This window comes from Argiope bruennichi, chromosome 9 (genome assembly GCF_947563725.1).
Source record: "Argiope bruennichi chromosome 9, qqArgBrue1.1, whole genome shotgun sequence".
Lineage (NCBI taxonomy): Eukaryota > Metazoa > Arthropoda > Arachnida > Araneae > Araneidae > Argiope > Argiope bruennichi.
In genome coordinates, this window is record NC_079159.1 from 41,814,447 (window position 1) to 41,830,939 (window position 16,493).

Consider the following 16,493-nt stretch of genomic DNA (forward strand, 5'->3'; position numbering starts at 1 on the left):
TTATTGCCGAATGGCAGCAGTCAAATATAAACAAATTGGTATATGAACATTTCAAACTGCTTTATTGAACGTTATGTATCTGCATTTAGTTAACCGCTTCGCACATTAATAAAACTGCAAAACATTATTAGAGATGCTCTGAAGAAGGCTCGCTGTGTCCTCCGAAATTCCATTAAGTCAGAGAAAACAAAATTCAAAAAAGGGCACGAAATGGAAAATTTAAGTGAGTGTAAAAATAGAACTTAATCATCTTCAGATGTGTCGCCATGATCAACGATGGAAATTGATGACCATACCTTCCAACAATATAATCTCACAAAAATCTTAAAACTCAAAACATTACCTTCATTTATGACGTTAGTTTGATTTCTGAGCAACATTTTCGTTACTAATAAATTTTTAAATTTAATTTAATATACAATCTGTAACAGCGTTTAGAATGTCATGATTAAATTCAAATTCATCCATCAGAATATTCGATTTCGTTCGATTGACAGTTTTATAATTAAGGTGAAAAAAATTTCTTATTTATTTACTCCGAAGTAAAATCTTCACTTCTAATTTTTAATTTGTAATGTATACAGTTTTTTAATTTGCACCCGAATTTAAAGCAGATTGTTTCAATTAATTATATATTTTTTTGTATCAAATAACAAGGCGAAATTTTAAAAACAATCTAAAAAGTCACTAAATTGGGCAAACAATGAGACAAGTTAACCTTATTTCTTGAGACAAAGTAGTCAAGGCTTTCAATATATGCTACAGAAACCATTTCAAATATTGCAGATGTATTCAATACTTATTTTTGTGGTGGAATTTCGCAAAATACACAATTTCTAAAACATATAATAAAGATAGATAAATATAACGAAAAAGCTGAATAACTACATTTTTATATAGTCCCTAAGAAAAAAAAATTAAAATCAGCGAAACAATTTTGAAACTTACTTACACGAAAGCAAGGAGCTCAAATTAATTTTTTGAAGAATTTCGATCAAAGAAGCTTATCAAAAATTTTAATAGGATAATTATAAATTAAAATTAGGTTGTAAACTGCGCTTTAATTTAGAATAACTTAATTTAAAGTAAATTTTTTTTTATTATAAATTAGGTTCCTAAATTATCGATTTTAATCCTATAAGAGCATAAAATATATTTGTCAGTTTTTTTTATCTGTTTAGTGCTTTTTAATAAAAGAAGGAAAAAAAATTAAAAGATTAACTTCTAGGAAAGGCTTTCAAATTACACTTTTTATATCTAAGTAAAATTTTTCATTTGAAAAAATTTATCTTCTTTTTTATCAGCATTACAGGAGGAATTGTTAATTTCTCTAATGCAAAGCAGATACAAGGAAAGTAATATCAAAATATTCAACTTAAATTTAATTGATGAAATTTCATGTTTTCAACTTCTGCTCCCAGAATGTCATTTTTGGAATTATGTTTCTCTATGAAGACGATACCTTAAAAAGTGAATAAGTTAAACGAATGAAATTTGGTATGCAACCATAGGCAAAACTTGAGATGTATATAAATTTAGGCACTGTCCTTCAATGGGAAATAGGAATTTATCCACACTACATAATCTTATAATTTTAAAAGAGCAGTTTTTGTATATATAAAAATTTATTTATTTCGCGTGTCTCGGAAACGAGAAAAGGATTTGGATCAAATTTTATATTTTGATAAGGTTGTGTTTTTTAAGTTTATACATATAGGTGTCTTTGCTGAAAAAACACACACATAAAGAACATTGTTTATAACTAAATATTGACTTGTGGTTAACATGACCTGTATATCAGAGATTGAGTAGTGATCAGGGTTTCAGACTCTCAGGCATTCTTCTCACGCTCGATCTTGCGTTTGCAATGCAATTAAATTTCGTTTATAATTTTAAACGAGCCATAGGAGAGGATTTTATTTTACAAAAAAACTGCCGACCGAAGCTTGGTCACCCAGATGCTTTGAAGTTACTATGTAATAGTTTGATGTTAAAACTCAGTTAGTTTTGATTGTCATGCTATTTGATATCGGATTCCGGATGAAAAAAAAATGTAAAAATATTTTAATTAATGTTCTTCTGTATAATAGTAGCATAGGAAGAAATTCTCCAATGTTTCGACGGGTTTTAATAAAATTTGTAAAAAAAAAAAATTGCTTCTTTCCCCCCCCCCCCCCATTATTTTATCGCCTATATAAGAGAATTTTGGTATCTCCTTGCTTCAGGTTACAATCTCCCCAGTGGTGATGTAAGTAGTTTTCAGCTACAGACAATGCACATTAAGAGGTCTCTCTTTCAAAAAAATGCTCAAGTTAGTTTCGCAGTTCAATACATTTTTAATTTAATCTATGTGATTTATTTTATAATTATTTTTTATATTAGTAATTTAATGAAAAAAGAATTAGTATTTATTTGATTGTTGAAAAGTTGATAAAGGTAATAAAATTTCGGAAGAATTAACCATAATTATTAGTTAATTAATTCCTTCTCATAAATAAATAATATAATAATATTAGGAGAAATAATAAACTACAAACGATTATAAAATAAAATATTCATAACAGTGTTTATTAAACTATCTGTAATTCTATCTTTTATGCTAAGAGACTAAGGGCTAGAAAAATTATATTACAGATTCGTAATTATATGAAAATAACTTTGTCTAGTTTTTGAAAATTCAGCAATATCTCTAGCTTGCAGATATTTTCAGAATTTTCTGTCTACTCTTATAAAAGGATGTATTGCCATTAGCGTTTTTCAAGACAGACCACCAGACACAGAGATAATAAATTTAGCATAGACATACTTTAAAAGATGAGAATATGTACTTCAAATTCAAAATTTTATTTAAATAATTAGGATTATATGAAATCTTCACATTTCTCCGCCATAATTTCTTAAAATATTGCTCCATATATTCATTTCGTACATTATTTAAGAATTTTTTAAATGCATTTTTTTCTTATTTCTGTTAAATTAAAGTGCTAAAAATATTAAAATTTCTTATTTTATTTTTATCAACAGATTTCATTGGTGTAATGAAACTCAAATCGTTTACATCGTGTAAATCACACAGTTGGCTTTCTTTTATGAAAGCCAAGACAAAAAATTTCCGTTAATTATCTCAGCAGTTCTTTTATCTATTTGTTAATTATCTCAAAAGAAAGTAAGTGAAATTACTTTTCACAAAAGACAATGTGGCTCTATATTATATTAAGAGACTTGCCTCCATCAGGAAGGTTCATGTACAAAATAAAATGAATAGGTATAAGGCTATTAAAATAATATGGTTGTTGTCTGTCACCATTTAATGTTTAAAAATGATTTGTCGACGTAAGAATGAACAGTAAATAATATATAATAAATTTAATTGAGTTGAAGCGCAAATAATAGTCCATCGAACCAGATGGGTCGCCAAAAGCGGCTAATTTAAAAAAAATTACGGTGAAAAACGATTTCTAAATTAAGCTCTCAGTAAAACATTATCATGATTTCCGAATGATAAAACAAAAGTTATTATAATCTGCTAAATTGTACTCCAAAAGAAACTAACGGCATTTTCAGATAAAACAAACGAATAACACGCTGTGAAACCAACGGAAATCAATGCGATATCGACTTTCCCGTTTCAAAGACCCGAAAATAACGCTGATTGCAATACATCGGAAACGTTTTTCTCGTTCGTAATTTGCTGTTACTCAACAATGAGATGATCAACGTGGAATTGAGTGACATTAAGTGGAATGGTCTGAATTCCCTTCGCCTTGCAGATGCAATTTATTTGAGATCTAATGGCAGCGACATTTGAAAAGCTATTCTAGCGTGCAGATTTATTTGGTTGCTAAATGGCAATGAACCATTAAGTGTGAAATTTAGCGTATGTGAAATGTTCACCAGTTTTTTTTATAGAAAACTTATTTTTGGAAATGTTTTTTAATCTTTTCGCATTGTTTGCATAGCGAAAAGTCATTAAAAAAAATCTAAATTGTATTTTTTATAAACTAATCGCGTTTGGTGATCGGCTAGTTCTTCTATTATATTAATGGTATGCAGCTGTTTGCCGAGAAATTTGTAGGTTATTTTCATATTTGTGTAATTTGAAAGTATGGATTGCTATAAAAGATCAAGAAATAAAGCGCGAGTGGTCTTCCTTAACTTTCTCGTTTACACATTAATAATAAACGAACTTGTGTATTATTAACTACATGCCATTACAGAACATTAGTTACGAAAAACCCTATTAACGGATGATCTTTGACGATTTTTTTGGCGGTAAATCGCTGAAATGCCGTTATTGCATAAGCCTCAAAGCACCGAAAAGCCTTTTGGACTTTTTTTTCCGACCGATTGAAACAAAATTGTCATAGAATTAATTACAAATGAAGTTACAAGACTACATACCAAATTTCATTTATTTTAGCCTTGCGTTTTTGAGTCAGCGCGTTTATATGTCCTAGATCGCACAGACCAAAGAAGATAAATCATATCACTGACTCTCCGACCAGCCTGAAGGCACACGGATAAAGCAAACTGAATGACCGAACCGCCGCAACAGCAACATTGGCGGGAACTGTGTTTGAGTCCTAAGGGCCATCACCGGCCACAGTACAACCCTTCCCGAAGGAAGTACGCCCCGTCATCGATGGGAGGAGCCATATCCTCGACCTTTTTGTGTACCCTTCAGGGTGGAGAGATCCAACCATCATACCGGAAGCATCTCATTCTCTTTTCTAGGTGCCCCCCCCCCCAGGGGTTGACCAAAGACGATAAACCCCTTTCAAAGAATTCGGTTCAAAACTTGACATATATTTACACTTTAGATGTTACATCTATGTAACAAATTTTATCCACTTATCTCAAAGTGCTGGTATGTTCACACACAGATGAATAAACATATAGACGCATAATTCTAAAAATATTTTTCAGTCTCGGAGAGGTATGATTTGTAAAAATTCGTCAAAACCCCAAAGTCAGATTTTTTGACGATTATATAATATTTTCTCTTTGTTTACTTAGTATACGAAAAAATAACCAATTGAAGTGGTTTCCCTAAAACTTTCTTACATACTTTCTAATAAAAGTGTTATACCAGAGGACTCCTTGCATGACATGTGTTTACAACAGTGACTAAATACTAACCTTTGGCGTGAATTTAAAATTTTTACTCAATCGTGTCGTCTTTTGGCGTGTAATTTGGCAATTAATCTTTGGCATGCTGTTAATATCCAAAAATGAAACCTGCATTTCGGACGCGTTTTTCCCAAATGATTGAAACAAACATTTGACATTTATAGTCATAAACTCACATACCAAAATTTAAAAAAAAAATTGATAGTTGCCTACTCTATAGATGTTAAATTTGTGTGCCGAATTTTATCTATCTAGATCTCTTCATTTTGTAGTTATCATGTTAACTTATAATAGAACAGCCGGACAAACAGACTGCGTCTGAATACGTTTTGCTCAAAATTTGACAGAAATCGGTCTTTATACCAAATCTGACAAATTTGGTGTAAAGACCGTATATCAAATTTCATCCGTCTAGCTAAAATAGCTTTTGAGTTATCTTTGTCACAGACAGACAGACGGGCATTTTTCAAATTCCCTTACTCAGGCTTTTTCTTACTCAGGCTGGTCTATAACGTGGATATTCGTCAAAATCCCGAGTACGAATTTTTTGGTGATTACAATACTTTCTTTTTATATACTTCGTATACGGAAAACTAAAAATAGTGTACAGGAAATGTTTAAATTAAATTTTGTTCAATAAACAAAATGAAGCATATGTACTGAACACATGTACTGAATATTTAACATATAATGATGTTAATAATTTAAACCCTAAAATTTCAACAAATAAAATGCGAAGCGGAATGATTTTCTTTTTTAAATTCTGAGATTTGAAGATTATTATCTTTGTTTTGGTCTAATAAATTTTAAGTCTGATCTAATTCATTTGGTTTTAATTGGTATTTAAATTTTAAGTCTGATCTAATTCATTTGGTTTAAATGGGTATTTGAATTTTAAGTCTGATCTAATTCATTTGGTTTAAATTGGTATTTGAATTTTAAGTCTGATCTAATTCATTTGGTTTTAATGGGTATTTAAATTTTAAGTCTGATCTAATTCATTTGGTTTAAATGGGTATTTGAATTTTAAGTCTGATCTAATTCATTTGGTTTTAATTGGTACTTAAATTAAATGTCTAATGAAAAATTTATGAATTTTTAAGTCTATACATAAAATCAAAAGATAATTCTATATTAACAGAGAAAAAAAAACATGGATTTAAGTGCATGATAAAATAATGACATTTATTTGACTTTCATTATAAAAACGAAAAGTATTGCTTCGAATGACATTTTTGAAACTTTATCAGTATATGGACTGAAATTGTATTTTAACAAAAGCAGCATGATTGAAAAGATAGATATATTTTTGAATTTTAAGATGCATAAAAATTATTTATATGTTCGTTTAAAAGTTACGTCAATGCTAGTAATAAAGTTAGTCAATGCTAACAAGTGTAATATTTCAACATATCGAATATAATATTAATATCTGAAAAAGTTTTACCATGCAATTTCAAAACTAAAATGGCAAAATAAATAGGAAAGTGAAAATTCGCTACGACTCTGGCAAGAGATAAGAAAAATGAACATAATCCTTTCACTAGATTTCCACTAAAAAAGAATAGCATGCTACGAATAGATATTTGTAGAATCAGCTAAAATCATTTAAGTTTCATTTTAATAGTGAAAAGTAATGCTGAAAATATCTAACTTTCTTCTGGAAATTGTCAAAATTAATGAAAAGATTGCTCGACAAAAGAATTGGCATCATTAAAAAAGGATTTTTTTAAAAAAAATTTATGAAGCAAAAATGATTTCTATGTGATAAGGTCTTGTTAAGGAGAAAACAGAGTTAGTTTACAAAAAAAAAGTATTAATTTAAGAAAAATTGTGAATATCTATAAAATATATTTGTTACATTTCAGCATTTGTCTACATTTTTTTTAAATGTGTTGGGGGGGGGGGTCGTCGGTCCCATACTTATTCCAAATTATTTCTTTTTGTCTATTTTCATCTTATCAGTATCATTTCATATTTCGAATAAGTGTAGAAAAAAATACAAGCCGTTGTTGAAATAAATTACAAACAGAATAAAAAAAATCTTCTAATGGGACGAAATTGATTTTGAAGAATATCGTCTTCCCAAACTTCGATCTCTCATCTCATCTTATCTCAGAATTAATTTAAAAGGACAGAACGAGAGCAACAGTCCCAAATTAAATGAAAATCCATTTAATTAACTACAGACATGCAGCAGATTAGAAAATTGAATCATTCCCCGGAAACAATTGATTCTGTCTGAGTGTTTGCGAAACAATAATTAAATCTATTCACTATGAACTAAGTGATTTTTGTCATGAACTTTGTACTTAATTATATTTCAGAATTAATTAATTTCATCGCTTTTGTAATATAAAAAATGACTATAACTAGAGTAATGTAATCAAGTTGTAAATATTAATGAATTTTTTTTAAAAAAATAACTTAATGAGAAATAAATATCAAGGCAAAAACTTGGGAGTTTGCTTCTCTTAATTTTCTGGTACACTTTTGTAGTTTAGTGTCATTTAATATGGAGAAAAGAACGAAATTTGCCGTTACAAATCTCCAATATTGTTTCTACTAAGCAGTTAGTGTCATGAAAAAGGAGAGTGACTTACAAGTATTTTTAAGGATATTGAATGGATGCCAAGCCAATGATCTCCTAAATTGTTTCCTAACATGAAGACTATTATGAAACAAAAATGAAAATTCTGGAAAAATAAGAATTATTGTAATATTTCTGTTGCGCCATCTCCCAGTCTCTGGAACTGAAACTGAAAGATTCTTCTAGAACATTCAAGCGAATCGGACAAATAAATTCTCTCTCTGAAGTTGTGTTAGCGGAGTGAAATCTAGCTGTGCACTTTGAGTTGAGTTACTTTTTATCTAAGATTTGCTACCTGCCTGTACTGTTAGTGTCTACTAGTTTTTGTTCTTTGTATAAACCCTCAACTTTATTTTTGTATTCTGTACTTCGTATTTTTATGGAATAAAGTTTCGTTTTTCAGTATTCAATTTCCCAAATAAATATTTGACACAAAATCCGGTCGTCAAATCTCCGCAGCGAGACTGAAAGTATGAGGTCTGGAAGGTGGCGACTGTTATCACATATAAGAGAAAAAGGAATTCATGTACAAGAAAATAATTGCAATTTCCATTACTATAAATGTAAATATTAAACTGTTTTGATTCCAGCAGCGTTATACGTTTTTTTTAAACTGGGACTTTTGATAAGTTTTTAAAGAAATTTATTGTCCCAAGATATTAAATCAAATTTAAAATCTGATTTAATCATTCCGTTCAAGATGTTAGTTTCATATGCCTCCATCTAGGTAAATATATCGGTAGCTACCTTGCAATTCAAGTACTATATATGGAAATCACAGACTGACTACTCCGACTGACTGGGAGGTAGACAACCTCCACCTTTTCATGTACCCACAAGGATGGCGAGAGCCAACCACCATGCCGGAAGCTTCTCATCCTCAGTTATGAGATACATCAACCCCCCCCCCCCCTCCCTGGGACTCTATATATAGAAAAAGAAAGTTTCATTTCCAACCATAATGGTTACTATACATAATACAGAAATACTTTTAATCCTTTTTCAAAAGCATTAATCAAAGAAAAGGGCTTTTATTTTTATTGAGTTGCGGAATGAGGAAGACCTGTCGGAAATGCATACTCACTTTGTTCAGTAGTTCCTCCGCCTTGCTGAGGATGGTTTCGAAGCTCTCCCGGTGCAGGAAGATCTTCCTGGACTGGATTTTTCTGTGGAAGGTTTTCTCCAGGAGCATCATTCCCACTTGGCGACCGAGGCTCCTCGCGATGTCGCCGTGGACCTGCAGGAAGAATTATAAAGCAAGAAATAAGAGACTGGATCGACTGAAAGATTGGAGTCAGCTTTGTCAAGGACTTATTCAATAAAAAACTTTCCAGAGCCAATTTTTAAAAGCCAGAACTTTTTGTTATACTTTCGAATGAAGTAGCTATTCTCCTAAACTTAAAAAAAAGTTGCTCGTCTTAATGAATCGCCAATTCGCATTATCTGATATTTTTTTTAAATCTTCGATAGTAAAAAAAACTATGGGGAAATACAAATATCTACTCTCCATCATTTCCATTCTCTTCAATTTAGACATCCCCTCTACGAATTCAACCAAGATTTTTACTTCACTTAAAACATACGTTTTAATAAATTAAAAGAAGGTTAAAATTCAATAAAAATTACTCTTGTTACAGTGTCACGAAGACACACAGTCGGTATAAAGGAAAACGTAGAAAATTCATATTTAATTTTCTATCTTATTATGAAGCACAAGAAACACTCCTTATTGTGTTAGTACATGAGAAAGTCGAGAAAAGAACAACCCCGCTCGTTAAACTTCATTAGACTTTTATCTTCCTACGGCCGTTAGAGTGCAGATACATAAAACATTAAAATACTCGATTTCCTCTAAAAAGATATAAAAATTTCATATTATCCAATCCTCAAAATCATCAATGACATCCATGTTCTTAAGTGATCGTTATACAACAAAGGAATCCGCTTATGTGGTAGCTACTAAGCAAACATGTGTTGGGACATCCTCTAAGAATTCTAATAAAACTTCTTTGTCTTCCAAATTTACAAGGTAAATGTCTCTAACGAACAAAGTGTGTACTAAAGAGTAATAAATAAATCCCCTTTAAAGAAAGAGGGAGAAAATTTTATAGTCATATCCAGGCATCTCAGATGGCCGCCGTATTTCAATGTACGGGCGTTTGGGACCTTTTAGTATTGATAGAGTTCCTTGTCTCTCAAATCCACAAGGCGAGCGTTTCTAACGAACATAGCACGGACTACGAGCAAATTCAATCAATCATCTTTAAAGAACAGGGGTGAAAATTTTATAGTCATACCAGGCGTTTGGAACCTTTCAGTATTGATAGAGTTTTTCCCCCCAAACACACAAGGTGAGCGTTTCTGACGAACAGAGCAGCATTACGAACATTCAAACATTCAACCTTAAAGAAAGAGGAGAAAACTTTACAGACATACCCAGATTCTAGAACGGCCATCGTTTTCCGTCGAACAGGTGTTTGGGATCTTTCAGTTTGATAGAGTTAAACGTGATCATATAGAATAATATTCTACCAGCGGGAATTTCGAAATTACTTTCTTTACGTAAAATTCTTCAATATGTTTAGTTAAAAGACATCAAAAAGTCATTTGGAATACCAACTATTCCTCAAAGACTTTTCACATAAGACTGTGAGTAGATTTTTTGATAGGTAAGGTAACAATTTTTTGCTTCAGCTTTCTGAATGTTTTCTTTTAAAAATTGAAATTATTTAAAGAAAATTTGAGTTAGATTATTGATGCGTTTAAGCACTGCTCGATAAATTTAATAAATTAGTTATTGAATTTCAAAAAAAGTTGGACGCATTACAATTCTGCATTGTCAGTATATAAGGCACGCATGCGCAAATTATGATTGTCATGTTACTTTACTATTACGTGAATCGACTGCATTACTGCAAATCGACATGCCATCAAAAACACTAACAGTAAAAGAAAATAACGATGCACATTTCTCACTTTATTTTAAAGTAAGAATAATGTTTACTTATATTGAAAGGAGATGAAATAAGTACATAAAAACTTCAAAACTTTTACGAGTACATCTTTAAAAACATTATGGCAATGGATTACTTCGAAATACTTTTACGTTATGGAAAATCTAAAATGATGCTTTTCGACAAACTGCATTTTTTTGACAATAAAAAGTGATTTCTGAGAGAAGTGACATCAATTTCTTAAGTAAGAGTTATATTTGGAAATTCTAACTCAGAAACGTGACATATATATAGATTAGTTTTAGTTTCGCCTGCGCATCTTATGTTAAAAATAAATTCGCCCCTCTAAGAAACTCGCCCCTAACAGAAAGATGTATTATTATTATAAGCAGACGCCAATTAAAATTTCTCCGCTAAAATAATCAATTAAAATAAATCTCAGTTAAAATAATCAATTATATTTTTAGATTTTTCCAATAATAATTTTGCCAGTGACCATTCTAGTTGAACGAATCAAGTTTAATTGTGATTCTAATGCTTCACAAGTAATTAGTACGCTTTGACAGAATGTGGTTTAACCCTTCTTTACCGGATTTTTTCTTTTTTTGTAAAATAAATCAAGGTGATATAATTCACGCTCTAGATTAAAGGAAAAATGTTTAAGAATCCTAGTATAAATATATGATACTAAATAATTAAAAAACAGTGTGATGGAAATATCCATCATCATGCAAATTTACATGTTAAGCTCAGTATAAAATTTACATTGCCGCTCTTTTCTAAATTTCTCCACTCATTATCGCTTTTATTAGCAAAAAAAAAAAAAAAAATCTCAGATGAGTTATAAAAAATATTCAAGAAATCGCACACTTCTACCAACTACAACAAGCAAGCTGAATGGCAAGTTAAAACCCGCTATAATGATTGTGACATTTGAATTTTTTTTACAGCTACGTTCCTTATTACGTAATAATAGTGAAAAAAGTTACCAGCAACAACCAATTTACAGTACACTTGTTATGAGCATAGTTTTTTGTTCACTAAATGTTATGATTGGAATTTTCCATCATCATGCAAAGATGGGCAAAGAAAACTAACAATCGGTATTTTGTATGACAAAATTCCATGTTTATTGTATTGTAATGAAATGTGTAATGAATGTTTTTATGTTGTAAAATTCTACTAATCTTTTTTCCTTATCGTTGCTATCTAATTAAGATTAAATAAAAATAAAACAATGATAGTCGAATCAAGCCTAAATTACAAGTATCCTATTATATCTCTGACTAGAATTCCGGAATTAATAAAAAAATTTCTCACATTTCACTACTTTTTTTGTTGGATATTTAGAAAGGATCTGTTTACAAAAATGAATTTTCGAATCCGAATTATTATGACGTCTTTGTGTTGTTTTTTCCAATTCCTCACCATGATCTCAATTTATGTAATCAACTGACTGATTCGAACCCGACCTTTTTCTAAGTTTAGTGATTAGCAATAACTGTTATGCAAATCTAACTGCTTTAAAAAAACTCAATTCGCGTTTTTTTTAGAAGGTATATGAGAAGGAATGAGACGTGTCGGTAGGTGATGGAACGGCTCGAATCGTTTGCCTAAGGTCTGGTAATTCTTTTTTATACGAAAGTATAATTTTGATTGCTCCAGTGATGAGCTAATTGATTTTTTAATTATCTTTAATAAACTTAATTTTAAGAAACTGCTTTTATCATTTTGCTTCCTTGACATAAAATTTCATTGCGAACTTTGATAAAGCGTGGATTAGTTAATCCTGAAGTATAACACATTTTTAAATATAAAATAATATATTTATTAAAAGGCATAATACAAACATACAGGAACGAACGCTTTCACATACTCACCCCCCCAAAAAAAAAATTATGGACCTTGGGTAAAGTCGTGAATGTCTTGCATAGCTTTGGCAAACAATAATGGCGAAATATAAATGGCGCAAATCTAACATTTTTACTGAATATGTACTTTGGGCGCTTTTTTTGTGATCGATTGGAATAAAAATTTGATACGGGCAGAACTATAGTTGTAATCACAAGGTGCGGGCCGAATACCATTTATTTAAGTTATTACACTTACGAGTGATTGTTTTCACTTGAATGAGAAAGTATAGACGAACAGTGTGATGTAGTGACGAACAATGTGATTAAATATTATCGGATATTTCTAAATTTGACAAGTATCTACACTTTAGATGTTAAATCTGTGTACCAAATTTTATTCTTCAAGCTCTTTTCGCTTTGCATTTATCGTGTTCTATTCGGACAGAAAGATTTCCTGAGTGGATTTAACTCCATTTTGTTGGAAATCTATAAATTTACTCTAAAATTCATACGCCAAATTTCACTATACAGCTCAAAATATCTTTGAGTCACTGTTACATAATAACTCAAAAACACACAGATTTGATGCCAAAAATGAATTTTTTTGGAAATCAGAAAGATCTGTAATGTAGAGATTCGGGAAAATCTCGACATTCGATTTTTTTTTTATGATCACGATACTTTCTCTACACTTTGTGCACGGGAAAGAAGAATCAAAATGTATAATTTAAATATGTGACTTATATACACAAGTGAATGAAAATGAAATTTTTGCGACAATAAAACTTCTTAGAAAATTTATCTTTGAAATGAAAGCGCTTCTTTTTGGCATGGATTATTTTAAAGACTTTATATCCTTTGTTTACATTTTGTCAGCTGAAAGAAATGATTAAACAATTCCCTTTATGGCGCTGACGGTTTTAGTTGATGGACAGACATGTTTAAAAACCAGTAAAGAACAGATGAGACGTGGAGCTAGGGAAAGAATGGCTCCTGTCCAATATCCGTTCGTCCATCCATCACCTCGAGAAGTCGTGGAATTGACAATAAAAACTGCGCACTCATCAAGTTGTCAGGAGGTCCCTGGTTGGCTGGAATGAGGACGGAGGTACCTGTTGATAAGCCGTCATATTTCAGCATTGTCTTTATTTTATTTAAGGATAGTGGATAAGATTTTGGTGGTGGATAATATAATCAATTCTCTTATTATATATATATATATATATATATATATATATATATATATATATATATGAATGAACGTCATTTAAAACAATATGAAATCTGTGGGTTCTTTAATTTACAGAGTATGTTTTTTTACGAATATCTCATTTATAAGATTACGTGTTTTCCCAGTCTTATTTCTAAGCGAAATTGTTCGAGATATGAAAGAAAGATTCAACTTTGTTAGTTCATTATTACTTAAATCAATAACTGTAATCTCTCCTTTTTCTAGTGGTTTCATTTCACTAAAGTATATTACGAGGATCACTTTCAACTTTTCGAGATAAGCGCAGACAATAAGTGGCAGAAAAAAACATTAACGGTTAGATTTGAAAATATGAACTATTTAGCCTAGCAGAAGATTTTTTTTTACTGGCCAACTGCAAATAGTTTAAGGGAGTCAGCCATCTGACTCTCCGACCCACCACGAAGGCACACGGATTTAAACCATAAAGTTGAATGACCAGACAGCCGCAACAGCAACACTGGCGGGAACTGTGGTTGAGTCCTAAGAGCCACCACCGACTACGGTACAACCTTCCCCGAAGGAAGTAGGTCCCGTCATAGATGAGAGGAGTCAGATCCCCCACTTATTGGTGCACACTCCCGGGTGGCGAGATCCAACCACCATGCCGGAAGCATCTCATCCTCATTTCGAGGTGCCATCCCCCCCGTTGGAGTTGAAGCGAGAACATTAACACGCTATGATTTTCGATTAAATCAAGTGTGATAAAATCAAGAAGAATGCATTCAACGTTTACAAGTAGCATTTAGAAATGAAGATCCTCTTCGTGCTGTTGTATTTAGATTGTTTGTAGAATTTCACAAAGGTCACAACACTCTTCAGAATGAAGAATTCCATTGCCAGCAGTCATCCCAGAAAACATGTCTGTCTTATGGAAAATGTTAAGCGATGATAATCGTTGCACTTAGTAAATGATACAGAAGGAACTTAACATTCGGCCGGTCACCATACATAAAATTATACAGTAAGAATAGCACATGGAGAAAAAATGGTTTGTCGTTGGATTCCCGTAATGTAACTCATCACCAAAAAGAGGAACGTATCAGAATCAATAAAAAAAAATCCTTAAATTTCTTAAAGGTGATGTACACCGCATTATTTTTAAAATCGTAACTGGTCGTAAAATGTACACACATTCTTTTGGTGTTTCAATATGTCAAGAAAGCACAATATGATGTACAATTAAAGGTGACATTACATCCAGAATTTTTTAAAAATCAACGTGCCATGAAATAAGTAATGTATGCAGCTTTCTTAGCACAGGACAGGTTAAAGCCATTAAACTGGAAGGACAGAAGACAGTTATTGCTAACTGGTACACCAATAAGTGTCTTCCAAAATTTCTTCAAGAAGTGCATATTAGAGGAATCTTGTCCACCATGACAATGCATCTTCTCATTCAGCAAGATTAACAGTTGAATTTCTTGAACAAAAACACATCCAAGTGATAAAATATCCACTTTATTCACGCGATCTAACCGTGTGTGGCTTTTGGCTATTTTTTTTTTACTCAAAGAAAGAACAAGTGGACGTTGCGTGGACATAGTTTTCCTTCCGCAAATGAGATTGATGAGGCTATAAATGAATTATTTTCATCGATTCCAAGAAATGAATGGTTTGAGGTTATATTTGGAAAATTCGCCTTCAGAAATGCATGGATGCTAGAGGAGAAAACTTTTAACAATCCTAAAATTTCATAAATATAACTTTAAAAACCTAAGTGTATCTCAAAAATTTAAGAGTGACCCTCATATTAAAATGTATGACCATAATTGTTAGAAACTAGTCAGTGTGTTCTTCCCTCTCCTTTTTCTTATATCAATAAGCTCCAAGCATGAAGGGTGCAGAATTTCGTTTTAAATAAGTAAGTTCTCATTTCTCTGAAAGATACAATAACGATCTTGCTGTATGGTTAACCTATCCAATACCGATGGCGCTTTCTGGGTCGTCTAAAAAACTGCCCTATATGATGCTTATAGACGCAATAAGCGTGGCATTTAGATCAAGCAGTGTACTCCAGATGCTATGGAAGGGTCGGAGTATGTGTATATTTATAAATAAAGTGTATATTGGGCTAATTTTTGATGATTAAGAAGAGAACTAGCTATGCATTTATTTCATCTCGAAGAACAATTTTGTCCAAAATTGGATATAATACTTAGTTTCGTTATTGCCAAAACTACACACCAAATTTCGTTTATTTAAAATTTTGGTTTTTGACTAAAATAGACTCTCCTATGATAGATTACCTCTAAAATTTGATGTAAATATGCAATTAAGAATCCTTACCAAATTATTGTTCCTGAATCATAGAGTTAAGTGGTTCAGAGGTCTAAGATAAATTCAAAATTACGTAAAACAAAAAAGTAGATTGTATAGGAATAAAATATATTTACTAATTCACAATATAATTTCTGAAAATAAATTGTGAAGTGAGATCCTTAGGTTGTGTGTCATTTGATCAAGTAGTACTTAATTTCACACTATACATTTGCAAGCGGCTGAGGAGCTACAGTCTGATCATCAATAGTGATAGCAGATTTAAATTCCTGTAAATTAGTACAATTAACATAATAAGCAAAATTTTTCACAGAGCCACACATGAAAAAAAATACATGGGAGCTATATCTGGAAATTGGATGACATGATTAGAAATTGAAGTTTTCTCATATAGTTTTTATTAAACCGCACCACACACCACCTATCGGTTCTTGAAA

General features: G+C 31.3%; 1 protein-coding gene across 7 annotated transcripts in view; it reads right to left on the bottom strand.

Moving 5' to 3' along the window:
• LOC129983710 (uncharacterized) overlaps window positions 1–16,493 on the bottom strand; it is a 599,516-nt gene that overhangs the window by 122,424 nt on the left and 460,599 nt on the right. For all 7 annotated transcript variants that reach the window (XM_056093306.1, XM_056093309.1, XM_056093308.1 and 4 more), the window contains exon 4: window positions 8,805–8,957. In XM_056093306.1, coding sequence (XP_055949281.1) covers window positions 8,805–8,957 — 153 coding nt within the window. The remainder of the gene's footprint in view (window positions 1–8,804; window positions 8,958–16,493) is intronic.